The following is a 20843-nucleotide window of genomic DNA, read 5'->3' on the forward strand; positions in this document are numbered from 1 at the left end:
TGTAAAGGCCACAATCTACAGGGTTACAATGAAAAGGGAAACACAGTTATGGTGTTCATTCAAGAGCCCGATGCGTGCAGGGATGAAGCTGTCATTAAGCCTATTGGTGCATGTTTTCACACTCTTAACCCTTCTCCCTGATAGGGCAAAGAAGAGAATGTGTCCAGGGTGCAATAGGCCATTCAGTATGTTGAACCCAGGTTGAGGGAACTTGGTCTTTCCTCTTTGGAATGGATGGAGGATAAGGGGTGACCTGAGAAGAGGTATTAAAGACGACGAGCGGCATCGATCGTGTGGACGGCCAGAGGCTTTTTCCCCAGGGCTAAAATGGACAGCACGAGGGGGCATAGATTTAAGGTGCATGGGAGTAAGTACAAGTGGTATGTAAGAGGTAAATTTTTCACACCGAGAGTGGTGGGGGCATAGAATACACTGCCAGCAATGGTGGTGGAGGCAGGGACAATAGAATCTTCTATTAGATAGGTTTGTGGAGCTGAGAAAAATGGAGGGTTATGCAGTGGGGACATTCTAGGCAACTGTCAGAGTAGGTTATTAGGTCAGCACAACACTGTGGGCCAAAGGGTCTCTTCCTATATTCTATGTCTGTCTGAGAGTCTTTTGAACTTTTATGTAAATAGCTGTGAGTGACCTGAACCTCCCCACTCGAGCCACCGAAAGGAAAATTGCTGGTTATCACAATTAGAGGTTTAATTTTCAGTTTCTGATAACCCTTACTTCCTGTGTTCCCCTCACCACTCGACCTGAAGTGTCACCACGAGGCACATCCTCTACTCTCCGCCTTCTGCAGGGACCACTCCCTCCGTGACTCCCTTCCCTCTGGATGCCCCTATGGTTCCTACTGCTGTGATTGCAGGAAATGCCATACCTGCGCTCACACCGCTATTTGGGGCCCCAAAAAGTCCTTCCAATGATCCACTTGTGAATCTGCAAGGGGGTCATCTACTGCCTCTGGTGCTCCCGTTGAGGCCGGGAGATCTCTTCGATGAGCACCATTGCTCTGTCTGCTGCAAAAAGCATGGTTTTCCCCTTTAATTCCCCTCCCTGTACCCATGCTGACATGTCTATCCGTGGTCACATGCACTGCCAAACTGAGACCTCCCGCATATTGGAGGAACAACTTCTTATCTTCCATCTGGGCACCCTCCATACCGATGGTATTAACACTAACTTCTCTGATTTCTGTTTGCTCTCAACCCATTTCCCTATCCCTGTCTTGTTTTCTTCAGTTCCCCTCCTCTTGTGTGTGTTTGACTCTTTCTCTCTCTCCCCTGTCCCTCTGTCTCCTTTCTCCTTGCTCTCTCTCCCAGATGTCCCTCGGTCTCCTTTCTCCTTGCTCTCTCTCCCAGATGTCCCTCGGTCTCCTTTCTCTCTCTCCCCTGTCCCTCTGTCTTCTTTCTCTCTCTCCCCTGTCCCTCTGTCTCCTTTCTCCTTGCTCTCTCTCCCCTGTCCCTCGGTCTCCTTTCTCTCTCTCCCCTGTCCCTCTGTCTCCTTTCTCTCTCTCCCCTGTCCCTCTGTCTCCTTTCTCTCTCTCCCCTGTCCCTCTGTCTCCTTTCTCTCTCTCTCCCCTGTCCCTCTGTGTCTCTCTCTCCCCTCTGTCTCCTTTCTCTCTCTTCCCTGTCCCTCTGTCTCCTTTCTCCCCTCTCTCTCTCTCTCTCTCTCTCTCTCTCTCTCTCTCTCTCTCTCTCTCTCTCTCTCTCTCTCTCTCTCTCCCCCCCCCCCCGTCCCTCTGTCTCCTTTCTCCTTGCTCTGCATTCACAGAATTTATTTTCAGGAACACGTCACCAAATTTGCTGTTTTGCGGCAGCATCACAGTGCAAACATTTATATTAACTACTTTACAAAAGAAATAGTAAGGTAGTGTTTATGGTTCATTGAGAAATCTGATGGCAGCAGGGAAGAAGCTGACCTTGTGCTCGTCTTCAGGCTCCTGCACCTTTTCTCGGATGGTAGCAGTGTGAAGAGGGTCATGCCCTTGGTGGTGGGGGTCCTTGAGGATAGAGGCTGCTTTCTTAAGCCACCCCCTCTTGTGGATGTCCTTGATGGAGAGAAGTCTGGTGCCCGTGATGCCGCTGGCTGAATTAACCCTCTGAAGTTTTTTTTTCTTGTCCTGAGCGTTGATACCTGACAGTGACGCAACCAGCCAGAATGCTCTGCATGGTCCACCTGTAGAGGTTTTCGAGAGTATTCAGTGGACATACTGAATCTCCTCCAACTCCTCACAAAGTATAGCCGCTGGCGAGCCTTCTTCGTGATACTGTTGTTCCAAGAGTTGTTCTGATCTGCAATCTGCTGCTTGGGAGGGTAATAGTAAAAGATTCTCTGATAATTTTCTGAAGACTCTTGGATAACTTTGGCAGTAAATTATGATGTAGGATTATTGGCCAATTGTAATGATCTTTTTGCAAAATCTTTGCAAAAATCTGCCCAACCTCAATTTTTCCTCTTGTGTTCTGTTGAGATGCCGTCGAAATGAAGGTTGTTTGTCGTACAAGATGAGTGATCCTGCAAATGCATTTTCGTGACCTGTCCCTTGTGTCACATGCTGAAAAAAATATGCGCAGCAGAAGGACGCTGTTTCCAATCTCCAGGACTGCACTCTGACCGTGGATATAAGAACATAAGAAATAGCAGGAGTCGTCCATCCAGCTCGTCGAGCCTGTGGACATAAGAAATAGGGGTCGGCCATCCAGCTCATCGAGCCTGTGGACATAAGAAATAGCAGAGCCAATCCAGCTCGTCGAGCCTGTGGACATAAGAAATAGCGGGAGTCAGCCATCCAGCTCGTTGAGCCTATTCTGCCATTCATTGAGTGCTAGGCTGATCTGATGATCGGCTTATCTCTACCGACCTACCTTTTTCCCCTTATAAAAATCTATCCAGCCTTGTCTGAAATACTTTTACTGAGGTTGGCTCCACTGCTTCAATGCAGATTCCCCACTCTCTGGGAAAGGCAGTTCCTCCTCATTCCTGCCCTAAATGTATCCCCCTGAATCTTGAGGTTACATCCCCCTAGTTTTAGTCTTCCCCCACCAATGGAAGCCGCTACCTACCACTTTCTTACCCGCGTCAGGTTTCTGTTGACCTGGCTTTTGTTGCTTGAGGTGAACAGAGTAGTGAGCTTTACCTTTTCCTGTTGCTTATTGCGGGAAAGTCCCCATTTTCACAGGCTTCAAATTAAGCTCTCTCCCTGTGTCAGTGCATCTGGAGGTAACATGTTTCTGCTCGCTGAAGCATTAATCCAGGCTGACTGTGAAACCCACAGATATTATTATACAAGGCTTTATTCCTTTTGAAGAAATTAGCAACTGAGTGAAATTGTTTAAATTCAAGAACCTTTTTTTTCTCGAAATTTGCTTTCAGTGCGAGAGTCTGCCTGTGGGGTGAGGGGGGGGGGAACCCTAAAAAAGCAGCTTCTTTTTTAAAATCAGGACTGCACTACTTACATTTTTTTCCTTTTGTTTTGTCTGGTGTATATTCTAATGAACTATCATTACCAATAGATCCCATTTACTACGAAATTTTAACAAGGGAGTGGGGAGTGGCGCTGACAAAACCAAGTAATTACATGAAAATGTAAATTAAGGCTGTGATCCTCCAGGTATTTTCTGAGGCTGTAGCCTTCACGATGGAAAATTTCAGCAGTCTTTTCTCTTGTAGCAGTCATTAAAGATATCGAAATGGACGTGACTATTGTTCTTGTGCATCAGTTAACAGTCTCTCCCAGCCTCCGAATGAAAGCCTCGCTTGTTCCCGCTCAGCTTTGATGCTTTGACGATGCGATCGCTTCCTCCTTTCGAGGAACGAAGTCGGTCTGATGGACTTGTGGACGCTACTTGGAATTCTAGGTCTGGTGTCCCAAGTCGGCAGAGTACAGACCACAGTGTTTGCAGCAGAAGTACAGAGTAGGCAATTCAGCCCTTCAAGATTGTTCTGTTCTTAAATACGATGGTGTTGGTTATTCCAGATTCAAAGCAGACAGACCCCAGGTTAAAAATGTCCGATTTACGAACAATCCGTAGTTAGGATCCGACAATCCGGCCAGAAGTAGAAAGGCATCAACTTCCTGGGGGGGGGGGGGGAGGAAGAGGAGGTGAAGACGAAGCAGAGGTGATTGTAACACCACTGTCAGGCTACGCCACTGCACATGGGCCTGGGCAAAGCAGCAGGCGGGCGAGGGGACGTCCAGTCCTGCGGCGGGGGGTGGAGGAGGGGGAGAAGAAGAAACAGCAGCATGCACCATTGCCATGCTGCTTTCAGGTTATGCTACGTGCGGCCTGGGCAAAGTGGTGGGTGGGTGAGGGGCCATTGAGTAGGGAGGGAGGAGTGAGTGAAGAAGCCAAGCGCAGATTGGAAGGAGTGAAGATGGGGGAGGGCCGTGGGGTACCTGTACTGTAGCCATCTCTCCATCATCATCTTCTGTAAGAGTTAACTTTTATGTAGTTACTTTTATTAATGTGTGCAGTTCTGTATTACCTGGATTCTTATGTTTAAGATGTTTTAGTGTATTAACGCTAAATAAGAGCCATATGTACCTGTTCCGACTTGCATACTGTTATGGGATATGTTAGAATAGTTATGGGTAAAATATGTCTTTAAAAGAGAGGAACTGAGGGGGGTTTAGGGTTTTTAGGGTAGGTTATACTTCACAAATAGAATAACACTTCACAAAAGGCATCTCATTTAAAATGCAAGAGCTTTGCTGAAGCTAGACATTGAGGCCCCGGTTGGCTTTGCAGAAGCAATGCTTATGAGGAATAAATTCCAGGCTCAGAAATACTGATAAGATCTTTCGACTATTGGGTTTGGAGCCCTGGAAGAGGTAATGTGGTTTTTACAAGCAGAGAGAGAATAAACAAACAGGTGATTTCTCTTTTTGGGGAGAGAGAGAGGTCAGTTCTACAATAATAGTTGAGGCTAAAAAATGGCGAGCTGGCAGGCTTGTTGAAAAACCCCATTTTGAAGGTGGGTTGTGAGTTCTGAGTTCAGCCTGTTCAAACCCTTGTAGTCCTTCCAAGAGGAAATGGCTGGCTAGAGTGTTTCTCCTGAAAGAAGGTAAACAAGAGGAACTCTGTGGTGACCTGGAAGAAGAGGTTATCATTTGGAAAACCCATGATGGGGCAAGTTTCTTTGGTAAGACACCCTGAAGTGGCTGACCGGAGGAAATCAGTTTGTCTGTCCCACAAGCAACAAATCTCTCTTTGAAACCAATAAGAACCTTCCTGAGCAGTAACCATTTAACTTTAAGCACCAGAACCTGGTGAAATATTAAATTCTGTGCCCAGTATGAGAATTGTCTGATACCGGTGAACTTGGAGAAGTGAATGATTAGACTGTGTATCAGAGAAATTTCCTGAACATATGCATATTACATACACGTGCGCTTTGAATTAGAAGGGGGTTAAGTTAATAATAATAATGTTAAATATTGATCTGTTATTATGTTTAAAGAAAATTAAAAGCAACTTTTGTTTAAGTAACCATTGTCTTGGTAAATTTCTATTGCTGCTGGGTTTTGGAATCCTCTGGGCTTGTAACAAGACAAATTTGAATTAAAGACAAACCTAGGTAACAGAACTTGTTTTTTAATCCGGGGACTGCCTGTACCCTGTTCTTGCTTTCACCCCAACCAGCACTTCGTAAAAAGAAATGAAAAGAAAATTTGAAGCAAACAGGTCCTGAGGTTGAACACATCCATGTTGACCAAACCACATACACCTCACTTTTCATGATGTGACAACCAATCCTAAATCCTCAAAACTGCATAAAAATTACAAGTCCATCTTAATTGGCTGTCACTTTCTTCTGCCGTTGACAGAAGTTGGGATCATGAAGAAAGCACATCAGGGCCTCTGATTCCTCAGGAGTTTGTGGAGGTTTGGTATGAGATCAGAAATCTTGGCAAATTTCTACATGTGTGTGGTGGAAAGTGTGCTGACTGGCTGCATCATGGTCTGGTACAGGGACACCAATACCCCTGACCGGAAAGCCCTGCAAAGGTAGTGGACGCAGCCCAGGACGACACAGGCAAAACCCTCCTTTCCACCATCCAAAAGATCGACAGGGAAATGCTGCCATTGGAGAACACCAGTGATCATCAAGGGTCCACACCGCCCGGCACACACTCTGTTCTCATTACTACCATCAGGAAAGAGGTCTCGGGCCACAAGACTCGCACCCATCAGGTTCAAGAACAGCTGATCCCCCTCCACCATCAGACCCCTCAATGACAAACTCAATCAGGGACTTATTTAAGTTTATCAATAAACTTTTGCACTTTATTGATTTTTTTTTCTCAGTACTGCAAAGTCAGTTTGTTTACATTTCTTTATTTGTCTGCATGTGTTCATTGGGTACAGCTTTCTTTTGCATTGTCAATACGTGGTAATTCTGCCTCGCACGCAGGAAAAAGGAATCTCAGGGTTGTATGTGATGTCATGTTTGTCCTCTGACAATCAATCTGAAATATGAGATCAAGCAAGTAGGAGATTGGGACTGAAAGGATTACTCAGAGAGCCAGCATAGACTTAATTGGCTGAATGGCCTCTCCATTAAGTGGAAGTATTCGATTTGTGTTGTGATAAATTCTTCATAATATTCTGCTTGAATATTGTGTTTTAAAGTTCAGACATCGGAAGTTGCAGAAATGGTACTCGAGAAGATGTATGCAAAAGAGATAAATATAAGCAAAGAAAGAAATGTTAAGATAGAAAATAAATATTCAGTGATAAATGATGTGCAAGTAAGAGTCCTTAAATGACTCTTTTATTGAATTTATTGTTGAGGGTTTGCAGCTGCTCCTGAACCTGGTGGGGGCGAGTCTTGTGGCAGCCACATCTTGTTCCTGATGGCAGCCACATCTTGTTCCTGATGGCAGCAGCGAGAACAGAGTGTGTGCCAGGTGGGGTGGATCCCTGATGATCGCCACTGCTCTCCGACGCCAGCGTTCCCTGTCGATGTTCTCGACGGTGGGGAGAGTTTTGCCTGTGATGTTCTGCTCTGTTTCCACCACCTTTTGCAGGGCCTTCTGCTCAATAGTATGGATGTCCCCATATCAGAGCTGCGATGCATCCGGTTGGCGCACATCTGTAGAAATTTGCCAGAGCTTCCGATGTCCTACCAAACCTCCGCGGACTCCCGAGAAAGCAGAGGCACTTGACGTGCTCCCTTCACGATGCCATTTGTGTGTTGGATCCAAGATAGGTGCTCCGAGATGGTGATTCCCAGGAATTTAAATTTGCTTTATTTGCTCTACCTCTCCCCCGCACACCATTGGTTTTCCCTTCCGAAAGTCCATGATCAGCTCCTTGGTTTTGGTGACATTTAGTGAGGGGTTGTTGTTAATACACCATTCAGCCAAGTTTTCAATCTTCTCCCCTGTCCGCTGACTCAAGCCCCTTTTTTTATAAACCCACTAGTGTGTTATCGTCAGCAAATTTCATGTCCTTTTCTGATGTAGAAAATGGTTTGTTTTTCCTTTAAGTCTGTCTCCTGGAGAATTAAGAATAGCCCGTGTATGTGGGATGGCCAAGTGAGTGCACACCAGTGCAGCTACAGTTTGTGTTAATGTGATTCTGCAATTTCTAATCAATTAGTGCATGTTTATCATCGAGCTCTGACTATCTGCTTTCAAAATGCTTCTGAGGACAATGAAACATGAACTTTTGTTTTATCTTTCCAGAGAAACTCTCCCTGTTGTGGTATTTGTTGTATTTTTGGCAGAGCTAGCTGAGAGATGGAGAGAAATGATATTTGGCTCTGTTGTTCTTACCACATGAAGGCAGAAAATCCTGGAAACAATTCTGTAGCAATTGTGGAAAGAGAAATAATTAATATTTTACATTGAAGATCATTTGTTAGTTCAGCTGAGTGTTTCCAGCAATTTTTCTGTAGGTACCATTCTTCTGTTTTCACTGCCCGTCTAAAAGAGGGGCACAAGTTATGGCGTGGAGAGATTGGATAAATTTGAGTTGTTTTCTCTGGAGTACAGGAGGTTAAGAAGAGATCTGCCATGAGAAGTTGGACAGTCAGAAACCTTTCCCCAGGGTACGTTCATTTATCATCTGATTGTACTACCTGATGAAACAGCGTTCTCCAGTCCTTGGTGCAAAACATGCAGACGCACAAATAGACATAACACACATACAGATAAGCAATACATCTTCTCTTTTTCTTCTTTGGCTTGGCTTCGTGGTCGAAGATTTATGGAGGGGTATGTCCACGTCTGCTGCAGGCTCATTGGTGACTGACAAGTTTGATGCAGGACAGGCAGGCACGGTTGCAGCGGTTGGAAGGGAAAATTGGTTGGTTGGGTGTTGGGTTTTTCCTCCTTTGTCTTTTGTCAGTGAGGTGGGCTCTCCGGTCTTCAAAGGAGGTTGTAGCCCGCCGAACTGTGAGGCGCCAAGATGCACGGTTGGAGGCAATATCAGCCCACTGGCGGTGATCAATATGGCAGGCACCAAGAGATTTCTTTAAGCAGTCCTTGTACCTCTTCTTTGGTGCACCTCTGTCTCGGTGGCCAGTGGAGAGCTCGCCATATAAAACGATCTTGGGAAGGCGATGGTCCTCCATTCTGGAGACGTGACCCACCCAGCGAAGTTGGGTCTTCAGCAGCGTGAATTCGATGCTTGCGGACTCTGCCAGCTCGAGTACTTCGATGTTGGTGATGAAGTCACTCCAATGAATGTTGAGGATGGAGCGGAAGCAGCGCTGATGGAAGCATTCTAGGAGCCGTAGGTGATGCTGGTAGAGGACCCATGATTTGGAGCCGAACAGGAGTGTGGGTATGACAACGGCTCTGTACACGCTGATCTTTGTGTGTTTCTTCAGGTGGTTGTTTTTGTTGTCAATCCTTGCATCAGATGAAATGGTGCAGCCGGGGTAGGTAAACTGGTTGACCGTTTTGAGTTTTGTGTGCACGATGGAGATGTGGGGGGGGGGCTGGTAGTCATGGTGGGGAGCTGGCTGATGGAGGACCTCCGTTTTCTTCAGGCTGACCCAGGCCAAACATTTTGGCAGTTTCCGCAAAACAGGACGTCATGCGCTGGAGAGCTGGCTCTGAATGGGCAACTCAAGCGGCATCGTCTGCAAAGAGTAGTTCACGGACAAGTTGCTCTTGTGTCTTGGTGTGAGCTTGCAGACACCTCAGAGTGAAGAGACTGCCATCCGTGTGGTACTGGATGTAAGCAGCGTCTTCATTGTTGAGGTCTTTCATGGCTTGTTTCAGCATCATGCTGAAGAAGATAGTAAAGAGGGTTGGTGCGAGGACGCAGCCTTGCTTCACGCCGTTGTCAATGGAGAAGGGTTCGGAGAGCTCATTGCTGTATCTGACCCGACCTTGTTGGTTTTTGTGCAGTTGGATAACCATGTTGAGGAACTTGGGGGGGGGGGGGGGCATCCGAGGCATTCTAGTATTTGCCAAAGCCCTTTCCTGCTCACGGTGTCGAAGGCTTTGGTGAGGTCAACAAAGGTGATGTAGAGTCCTTTGTTTTGTTCTCTGCACTTTTCTTGGAGCTGTCTGAGGGCAAAGACCATCTCAGTAGTTCCTCTGTTTGCGCGAAAACCACACTGTGATTCTGGGAGGACATTTTCGGCGACACTAGGTATTAGTCTATTAAGGAGAATCCTAGCGAAGATTTTGCTTGCAATGGAGAGCAGCGTGATTCCCCTGTAGTTTGAGCAGTCTGATTTCTCGCCTTTGTTTTTGTACAGGGTGATGATGATGGCATCACGAAGGTCCTGAGGCATCTTTCCTTGGTCCCAGCAGAGCATGAAAAACTCATCACTTTGGTATGCAGAGTTTTGCCGCCAGCCTTCCAGACCTCTGGGGAGTGGGGGGGGGTGGATTCCATCCATACCTGCTGCTTTGCCACTTTTCAATTGCCTTGTATGTCACTTCCCGGGTAAGGACCTCATCCAGCTCTAGACTCAAGGGCTGTTGAGGGAGCTGGAGCAGGGCGGATTCTTGGATTGAGCGGTTGGCACTGAAAAGAGATTGGAAGTGTTCTGACCATCGATTGAGGATGGAGATCTTGTCGCTGAGGAGGACTTTGCCATCTGAGCTGTGCAGAGGGCTTTGGACTTGCGGTGAGGGGCCGTACACAGCCTTTAGTGTCTCATAAAAACCCCTGGTCGCCAATGTCGGCGCTAAGCTGGGTTCGTTTGGCGAGGCTAGTCCACCACTCATTTTGGATCTCCCGGAGTTTGCGCTGAAGATAGCTGCATGCGAGACGGAAGGCTTGTTTTTTTTCTCTGGCCAGAAAGGCTTTGCAAGGTGAGCCTGGTGGGCAGATCGCTTCTTTGCCAGCAGCTCCTGGATTTCCTGGTTGTTTTAGTCACACCAGTCCTTGTTTTTCCTGGAGGAGAAGCCCAGTACCTCTTCAGTGGATTGCAGTATTGCCATTTTCAGCTGATCCCAGAGGGTTTCAGGAGATGTGTCCGTGAGGGAGTTTGCATCCTCAAGCTTTGCTTGGAGGTTTGCCTGGAAGTTTCCTCTCACTTCGTCTGACTGCAAGTTTCCAACATTGAACCTCTTTCTGGGGGCTCCACTGTTCTTGAAATTTGGCTTGACAGACAAGCAATACATATACAGGGCAAATATACATATCTAAAAAGTGAATAACTATTGTTTAATAAATAGTAGAGTATTAGATTTGTGTTATCCAGGAGGGTCAATGCGAGCAGATCCTTTGGTCGTTCAGCGTTCTCACTGCCTGTGGGAAGAAGCTGTTCCCCAGCCTGGTGGTGCTGGCTCTGATCCTCCTCTATTTCTTCCCTGGTGGGAGCAGCTGAAAGATGCTGTGTGCAGGATGGAAGTGGTCCTCAATGATTTTGCACACCCTCTTCGGACAATGATCCAAGTAAATCATATCCATTGTGGTGGGTGGGGGGAGGAAGGATCCTCTTTACCACTCTTATGCAGGTGTAAAAGGGGCTTATAGGATATTTGTACAAAGTGAAGGGAGGAAGGTTTAGGGGAGACTTCTGGGCTTATGGTTTTTTTTTATATATATATAGCCAAGGAATGGAATGCATTGCCAGGGAGGCTGGAATAATAGGATGAAGAACGGAGAATTCAGGATTTTTTTTGCAGGTATACACAATGAGCAAAACATCGTGGGTCAAAGGGCCTCGACTGTGCTTCTATGTTCTATGAACTTCCAATGGCTAGATGATTTCTTTCTGAGCCACATCAAGTGCCAGGAGATGAGTGCAAATTGAGTTTAGCACCTCTGCCTTAGACATTGCATCTGCTGGACTCTTTTTATTTTATCTATTGAGTTGGACATTGCCTCAAAAATTTATTGCATCTTTCAAAAATGACTTGAGCTGGTGGATCTCTGCTTGCTGACTTGGATTTTTTTTTTTTTTTTTAAATTTTTTATTTTTCACACCATAAATCACATTAGCCATGATATACACTTTTTCTTTTTCACACATATACAGTCTGACTTGGATTTGATGCACGGTTTTGACGTGGTGGGTTTTAAATTCTGCCCTTTTGATTATGCAAAGTAGATGGTAATGCAAAGAGACATGACGTGCATAAAATTCTATGGAATGGAGGTGGGAACATGCTGGAAAGGCTGTTTTAGCTGACAAGTCTGGGGTGGTGTAGTTAGCACATTGCTGTTACAGCGCCAGTGACCCGCGTTTGAATTGGCCGCTGTCTGTAAGAAGTTTGCACATACACCCCGTAACTCAGTGGCTGCGTCGGGGCCGGTTGGTGCAGGCATGGCTGCATCTGGTGTCGTCGTAGTGGGGTTAAGACTTCCCTGGCTGTGTCCTGTCTGGTTGGAGTTGGCTGCCTTCTCGGAAGATAAGGTCTAGACAGAGGAATATACTTTGTAGCTCCTCGAGTTTGCTCCAGCATTCAATTCTGATCCTGTGACTCAACTTGCTTTTCCTGCCCGTCTTCCTAATGCTTGAGATTTTTGAATGTAAGCAATCAATCTAATTCTGGAGTAGAGAATTCAAACCAAGAAACCATCAAACACCACAGCACAGAATCAGGCTATTTGGCCCATCTAGTCCATGCTGAACTGTATGCTTCCTGGTCTCACTGATCTGTACCTGGACCGTAGCCTTTCATGCCCCTTCCATCCATGACCTAGCCAAATTTTTCTTAAATGTCCAAATCGAACCCACGTTCACCACTTTGTTCCGCACACCCACCACTCTTTCACCTTAACCCATGACCCTGAGATATTTCTATTTGGAAATCTGTGGTTGGAAAGGTAGATCAGGCAAAGTTGGTTCATGTTGTTTAAGGGAGTGTATCAGTGAGGCCAGTAGCTTCATAGTCACCTTTATTTAATGTCTTTGAAATTCACCAACTGTGTATGTGCGACAACCAGGCCTCTGAAGGAACTTTACCCCAGTAGTACCACACCCTTCATATTTTTATCTGTTTCATCCAAATTGCCATGAGCTGGAGACCAGTCTTGTACTCAGAATATCAGAATCAGAATTTATTGTCATGAACATGTCACAAAATTTGTTGTTTTGTTGCAGCATTACAGTTGCAAATATTGTTATAAATTGCATTTAAAAATCAATAATCTGGTGGTTAAATATACTTTAAGGATCTGGATACAATTTGGAAAACATTTCAGACGCTATTTTTTAAAATTATTTCTTTAAGCCTTCCATGATTGATGTAACCTTTAAAGAATGGTATAAATTGGGCACAAAATATTTTAAAGATTTATTTGTAAAGGGGTCTCGCTTCTTTTGAACAACTTTCAGTTAAATAGGACTACCAAATACTTAGTTAGATTTTTTTTCAATCTCAATTACATACATTTCTTAAGAGAACTGATAAGAATTTAATTGATGTAATTTTAAAATTTACAACCTTTCTATTACGCTTCAATATCTTACGTTTATGATGTTGGGAATGAGAGACTCCCTCAGATAAAATTTAAAAAAAAAAGCTTGGGAACAGGACCTACAGCTTTTAATTTTTGAAGAAACTTGGAATGTAATTTACAAATTGGTTAATACCTCATCTTTATGTGCTCGCTACTCTCTCCTACAATTTAAAGTAGTCCATAGAGCGGATGTATCTCTTCGCTTTGATAAATGCAACAATGGATATGCTTCACTGAGAAGATTAGATGCTCAATTTCTGATTTGAATTTAAAATTTCAAACACTGTGGGGACCCTTTTTGAGTTGCTTTTATAATCTTTGATATGAAGGTAGAAATGCTGACTAATGAGGTAATTTAATCCTCTGATAAGAATTCTCTTTTTTATTTGGCCAAACAGCTTCTTTTTTGGTAGTGGGTTTAGATCTTATTCATAAAATATTAATACAATGTAATTTGTTTGATTGAAAATGTGGGTATCTTGTATGAAATTGATATGATTTAAGTGTATCTTTTTGACTTTTAACATCTATCTTTTTTTAATGTGATAAGAAAAATCAATAAATTAGTGCAGAAGAAGTGAAAGTGAAACCACAATGCTGGAGAAACTCAACAGGTCAAACATTGTACTTATATAGCAAAGATGAAGATTATATAACCAATGTTTCAGACATGAGCCCTTCATCAAGGTAAGAAAGTGAGGTAGTGTCCGTGGTTCATTGTCTATTCATAAATCTCACAGCAGAGGGGAAGAAGCTGTTCTTGTGCCTGTGGGTGCTCGTTTCCAGGCTCTTGTACCTCTTTCCTGATGTAACAGTGTGAAGAGGGCATGACCTGGGTGGTTGGGGTCCTTGCGGATGGAGGCTGCTCTCTTGAAATGCTGCCTCTTGTAGATGTCCATGATGGAGTGAAGATTGGTGCCCATGACTGGCCGAGTTTGTAGCCTTTTCCTACCCAGTGCGTTGACACCTCCCTACCAGACCAATGACGTAACCAGTCAGAATGCTCATCACCCTACACCTGTAGAAATTTGCAAGTCTTTGGTGACATTCCAAATCTCCTTAAACTCCTTGTGAAATATAGCCCTTTGTGATCGTGTCGATGGAGATGTTGACACCCAGGAACCGGTAGCTCTTAATCCTTTCCACTGCTGACCCCTCGATGAGGACTGATCCGCGTTCTCCTGATTTTTTTTTCCCCTCCTCCTGAAGTCCATAATTATCTCCTTGATTTTTCTCCCATTAAGTGCAAGGTTTCTGTTGTAACACCACTCAACCAGCTGATCTGTCTCCTTCCCTGTACGCTTCCTCATTGCTGTTTGCGATTCTGCCGAGACTGATGTCATTTACAAATTTGTAGACGGCATTTGAATTGTGCTTAGCCACACAGACATGGGTGTAGACTGAGTGGAGCAGTGGGCTAAGCACACATCCTTGAGGTGCATCTAGTGAAGAGGAGACGTTGTTTCCAATTTGTGCTGTCTGCGGTCTTCCGATGAGGTCAAGGATCCAGTTGCAAGGGGATGTGGAGAGGCTCGGGTGTTGGAGCTTGTTGAAAAGTACTGAGGGGATAATGGTATTGAAAGCTGAGCTGTGGTCGATGAAGAGCAGCTTGATGTGTGTCTTGCTGTAGTCTGGGTGGAGTGCCAATGATATTGCATCTGCAGTGGAGCGATTGTGACAATGTGCGAATTGCAATAGGTCCAGGAGGTAACTCATGTCATTGAAATACACCAACTGCCTTTGTGAGACAATCCAGGCCCCTGAATCCCAGTCAAGGAGCTTGATCACAGTGGGATCATACCCCTCAAACTATGTCTTGTATATGTTACATCCCAAATTCCCAGAATTGCACTCAAACTGTCCTCATGGGACAGTCTGCTCATCCCAGGATTCCATCTGATGGGTTTCCACCACACTGATTTCAAAATAAGTGTATCCTTACAGAGCCAAAAACTGTGCAGGTGCACCAACAGTGGTCTCCCAAAACTGACAGCATCTCTTTACTTTTATATTCTTCAGACTATTGAAATAATAATATAATTTACCATAGTATTTGCTTACTAGCTTTTCCTGCATCAGGATTCCAAAATTCCTCTCATTTGCACTCACATTTACCAATCTGTTTTTCAAATGTTTATTCTTCTAACCAAAGTGAACATCTTTGATGCATCTTCCCCAATTCTTCCCTCTCTGCCCTCCATAGAGTCTGCTATAACGGGTTGTATTAGTATGATTATGGATAAATATGTCTTTAAAAGAGATAGATTGTGGGGGTTTAGTGAAGGCCACTTCACAAACAGTGCAAGACTTCATAAAAGACAGGTAAAATGCAAAAGCTTTTCTGAAGCTAGACATTGAGGCTCCAGTTGGCTTTGCAGAAGCAATGAAGAATGCTGATCTATTGTGTAGGGGCAATAAAAGTCCAGGCTCATAAGTACTGATAATATCTTTCAAATATTGGGTTTGGAGCCTTGGGAGAGGCTTTTGGTTTTTTACAAGCAGTGAGAGGGGAAAAAAACAAAGAGGATTCTTCTCTGAGAGAGAAGTCAGTTCTACAGAATCAGTTGAGGGTGCAAAAAATGGCAAGCTGGCCAGGCTTGTTGAAAGACCCCATTTTGAAGATGGGTTGCAAGTTTTGAGTTCAGCCTGTTCAAAACCCTTGTAGTCCTTACAAGAGGGAATGGCTGGCTAGTGTTTCTCCTGAAAGAAGGGAAACAAGAGGAACTCTGTGGTGACTTGAAAGAAGAGGTTATCATTTGGAAAACTCATGATGGGTCAAGTTTCTTCAGCAAGACACTGAAGTGACTGATTGTGTGTCTTTGACGAGCAACAAATATCTCTCTAAAACCATCAGGAACCTTTCTGAGTGGTAACCATTTAACTTTAAGCACCAGAGCCTGGTTAAAATTCATAAATGTTAAATTCTGTGCCCAATATAAGAATTTCCTGATACTGGTCAACTTGGAGGAGTGAGAAGTGAGATTGGACTGTAAAACAGAGAACTTTCCTGAGCACATACATCATTTGACATAGAAACTTTGAAATTATTCTGGAAAAAAAATGAGCATACTTACCTCCGCTGTGTCCCATGGTCGCCGTTTACACAGGGGTACTTCTACGCAGCTTTCCTGTGTTGCAGAGTTTGTCGGAGGGGGAACTTCTTATTCATTAGGCCTATTTCTTACAGAGTGGCTGCAGTCAATTTACACTGTGGCCGCTCCTTAAAAATGTGTAGAGGTATGAGTAGGAAAATTATGGGATGGAATTTGCCACCAGAGCTGAAATTTTCTGTAATTCATTTGCTGAGTAAAAGAGCCTAATGTTGTGATGTAGGATTCATCCTTCCATAATAATTGACCTACATTATTTGCTAGTTCACATCATTCTCCTGTCTCCCATTACATGTATAAAATCAATCAATAATTTATATTTCATACACTGTCCTGTCTTGAGGTAATCGAGCTTGCAGCATGGCAACAGACATGGCAACAATCCAGCCCCGTTTCAGAATTTATTATCATGAAATTAGTGGACATCTTGCTTTAAATTACATTTTAAAAATAAATAAATTGGTGTACAAGAGGAAGTGAGGTAGTGCCTGTGCTTCATTGTCCATTCAGAAATCTGACGGCAGCGGGGAAGAAGCTGTCCTTGTGCCCCTGGGTGCTTGACCTCGGGCTCCTGTACCACCCCGATGGTAGCAGAGGGCTTGGCCTGAGCACATTACCCACCTGAGCTCGTACATTTGCCGATGCTTGGCCCATATCCCTCCCCCATGCCGGCGTCCATGCCGACTCACCAATTCCTGCATCAACCTCAGCCTCCGCAAGGCTGACACCTTGGATATCTCTGTGGCTGGATCCCACAGGCTCATTCCCCACCCACCTTCCTTACCCTTCTTCATTCTCTCAAACATCTCCCTACTCAAACCCCCATCTCTTCCTTTGAGCTCTTTTTTCCCATCCCATCCCTTCCCAACCCTTTGTGTTTTTACTGCATTCAAGGTGTTTGCAGACTTCCATGGTTTACTCTTATCGTTTTTGTAACTTGTGTTTTGATGCTCAGACTTTATTATTACATTAATTCATTGTGTTTTTTTTCTTTATTTGCTTAGAGATCATATGGACTTCTGCTACTAAATTTTTGAAATTAAATTTAAATTTAGACATACACCACAGTATAACAGGCCATTTTGGCCCATGAGTCTATGCCGCCCAATTTACACCCAATTAACCTACTCCCCCGATATATTTCAAATAGTGGGAGGAAACTGGAGCCCCCAGGGAAAACCCGCGCAGACAGGGGGAGAACAGTGGATTTGAACGGACGTTGCGCTAACCACTACACTAACTGTGCCACCCCCTACAGTATTTTGGATTCTAAGATTGATTTCATCCCCTCACAAATAGTGTCTTTGTAATAGTCGACCCAATAAATTTAACATTTAAAAAATAATCTAGAAAATTTGACTTTTACTCACGTACATGCGCAAATATTCTGAACCACATTTTCTGAGCCAGAAATTCTGAACTCTTTCTAAATCCTTCTAATTCCATGCACCTGAATTAACTCTAATTGTTCCTTCAATTTTTAAGGAGGGAGTAGGGTGGGGGGGAGGGGGAGAGAATTTCAGTGAATTTGCATATTGTTCTTCTGTCTATAGCCAGCACAGTTAGTGTAGCAAGCAGTGCAATGCTGTTGCAGTGACAGCCACAGGGGATCGAATCCACTGCTGCCTGGAATGAGTTTGTATGTTCTCCCCGTGTATCCCCACATGCTTCCACTGGGTGCTACATTTTCCTACCACACTTCAAAACACACGCAAGTTGTACGTAACTTGGTTGGGCCCCGTGCTATGAGGATAACCTCTCCTGCCTTGAGTGTACGTGAAGAATTTTCTCCGAAACTTTGCCTAAGCAATGTTCGTTTTTGATTTGCCGCAGAGTTCCGCTTCAGCATGTCCCTGAACCCTCCCACCAGCAACGATGCATGCCTGAGCATCGTGCACAGCCTGATGTGCCACCGGCAGGGTGGGGAGAACGAAAGCTTTGCCAAGCGCGCCATTGAGAGTTTGGTGAAGAAGCTCAAAGAGAAGAAAGATGAATTGGACTCGCTGATCACAGCCATTACCACGAACGGAGCCCATCCCAGCAAATGCGTAACGATCCAACGAACTTTAGATGGCCGATTGCAGGTAAGGGAAGATTCTGTGGATCTATCTGAGTAGTGGTCTTTATTACTGTGGCATTGCGTTCGTGCTTTGTGTGAAAGGTTTAAGGCAGATAATTTTTTTTGAGATTCAAGATTTGTCATGTAACAAAGCCGAAAATGTGTTATGACATGAAATTTCGTTTAGGCTACTGTAAGACCAAGATTTGCTATCAGCAGAAACTGCCCTTACAGTCGGAGAAAGAGAAGCAAATGAAAGTCACCGAGCGTCCATGGATTCGCTGCCAGTGCTCCCACAGCCTTCAGTCCAAACCATCAGCCACCTGAGCTCCAGATCCGAACTTCTGACACAGTCAGGAAGCCCTCGGCACCCTCTCGCAATCCGGTTCCGATACCTGGTAACCCTGGCAGCCAATTTCCAACCCATCTCCAGCAGTCCGCAGCCTGGTTTGAGTCCCTTGACCGCAGCCTGCAGGGGGTTCTCCTCCTCGAGTTACCAACTGTGTGTTTTTCACCCTCTGAGCCCCTCACTGGTCCGCCGCCATGGTCCCCAGAGTATGCTACCCTGATCACAAACCCAGACTCTGTGGTTACAGGATTTTAAAATAAACCACCATCAACTCCTTTAACAGGCTGTTTAAAGCCTGTACAGAACCAACGACAGTTGGACTGGGTGGTTCGGGGTAGCGCTCCGTCTCCGCTCCCAGCCCTCCCAGGGTCCACACCAGTGGCAGCACTCCCATTACTGCAACTCCGGCACTGCCCCCACTTTTTTTCTCACCAAGTCAGGGAGATGTTGGGGTCCAGCTCCATTGACCCCCTCAAGGTTGCCACGTGAGTTGATGGAGTGGTTAAGAAGGCAAATGGTGTGTTGAGTTCAAGATCTGTGAGGTAATGTATTAAACTCTGGTTGGACCACACTGGGTGTTTTGCGTTCATTTCCGGTTGTCCCATTACAAGAATGATGTGGAAGCTACGGAGAGGGTGCAGAGATTTACCAAGATGTTGCCTGGGTTGGAGAACATGTCACATAAAGCAAGGCTGAATGAGCTAGGGTTTTTCTCTTTGTTTGAAAGATTATTTAATAGAGGTGACGGCAATAAAGGCCAGAGGATATCTGTTTAAGGTGAATTGTTCAAAAGTGAGAATGGCTAGCCACAGGTTTTGAGGTCAGATTTGATTGCTGTGTACAGTTTTTGATCGATGCAGAGTGATGCAGTTATCTTGGAGTGAAACAAGAAAGTCTGCAAATGCTAAGATTGTAGTTAAAACACAAAAGTGCTGTTAGGCATGGTTATCCATAGAGGTGCAGCGGCGGTTCATATCCAGTGTTACCTGTAAGGATTTTGTACGTTCTCCCTGTGTCTGTACGGGTTTCCTCCCACCCTTCAAAAATGGACGGGGTGGGGGGTGGTGTAGGTTAATTGGCTGTCATTGGGCTCTTGGGCTAGAAAGGCCTATAATCGTGGTGTATGCCTGAATTTAAAAAAAACTGTTGAATCCCGCAGCATCAATAGGAGGGAAGGTATAATACCTATGTTTCGGGCCTGAGCCCTTTCATCCAGATATACAGTATAACCAACATGTTGGGCACGAGCCCTTCATCAAGGGTTCAGGCCCGAAAAGTTGGTTATATATCTTTGCAACCTACCGTATCGATGCTGCAGGACCTGCTGATTTTTCTCCAGCACTTTTGTGTGTTACCTTGGAGGCGATGCAGAGAAGGTTCCCTGGATTGATTTGGGAATGAAAAGGTGGTTGGTTGAGCAGGTTGAATCTAAAACTTGGTTGCAAGAATGTAAAGCAGTATCACTGAAGTGCAAAGGATTCCTTAATTCGACAGCAATGTTGCAAGAATAGGTCCTGATGGGGAAATCTTGAACAAGAAGATGTGGTTGGTGGGTAGAATACACCACTTAATATTCTGAGCCGCTGAGGTTCATCTAGCTGAGTTAGATGTGTTCATCTAGTAAGTACATTGTGCTGTTGGCATCAAGTTCATTATTTTTTGATTGTAGAACTGGACAAAATAATGTCTCTCCAGATCATCTTGGGCGACGCCATTTTATTCAAACACAACTTTATTGAAACTTTGTTCAAGCAGCTGCTGTGGGCGAGACATGATTGGGGTGCTCCGCTGGCTGGATGTTTGTTCCCATCTTCACTAAGGGGTTGTGTGTCACTTCAGAGAACATTTACTTTTACAATTTGAAATAAGTGTTATTTATTTCAAATGTTATTTCCCCTTATTTTGCCGGTTGCTTAGCTTTCTGCTTGGTTGAATTCCAGATAATAGGGATTCTACTGTGGTATAAACATCTTCCAGCCACGTGCTGCAGAAAGAATTTACCCCTCCCTTTGTTTTCACAGCAGTTTTAGCCCTCCTAACTGTGGCTGTATAAGATGCCTTCTCAATTAGCATTCTCCTTCCACACCTTGTCTGTGTTAAGTCACAAGCCACACTTTTGCTGGTAACCAGGCCCTTGGCATTCTCTTAGGAAAAGCTGAGAAGAAAATTATGAAACAATCTGTTTAATTCCAACCCTTCAAATCATTTTTTTTGTTGGCTTGAGCTATTGCCTGTGCTGCTCAACATCAGAGTCGCGTCTGTCTGCACGGCACAATAGCAAGTCTCTGGTTTCACAGATAGTTTACTCTGCTACTTTAACCTCTGAGCATGTTTTTACTATTTAGTGCACTAAGCATAGCTCCCCTGGGAGCTTGTTTCTCATTTGGCAGAGAGAGAGAACGTGAAGGATATGTTCCTTTCTGTATATAGAACAT

At 44.6% G+C, this 20843-nt stretch overlaps 1 protein-coding gene across 1 annotated transcript in view; it reads left to right on the forward strand.

The window, feature by feature from the left end:
• Positions 1 to 9735: 9735 nt before the first annotated feature.
• smad10a (SMAD family member 10a) overlaps positions 9736 to 20843 on the forward strand; it is a 72107-nt gene continuing 60999 nt past the window's right edge. Inside the window, 3 exon segments of the mRNA XM_069940279.1 lie at positions 9736 to 9807; positions 13441 to 13577; positions 17834 to 18084. Coding sequence (XP_069796380.1) covers positions 17848 to 18084 — 237 coding nt within the window. The 5' untranslated portion in view covers positions 9736 to 9807; positions 13441 to 13577; positions 17834 to 17847.

Source organism: Narcine bancroftii, chromosome 5 (genome assembly GCF_036971445.1).
Source record: "Narcine bancroftii isolate sNarBan1 chromosome 5, sNarBan1.hap1, whole genome shotgun sequence".
NCBI classification, from domain to species: domain Eukaryota; kingdom Metazoa; phylum Chordata; class Chondrichthyes; order Torpediniformes; family Narcinidae; genus Narcine; species Narcine bancroftii.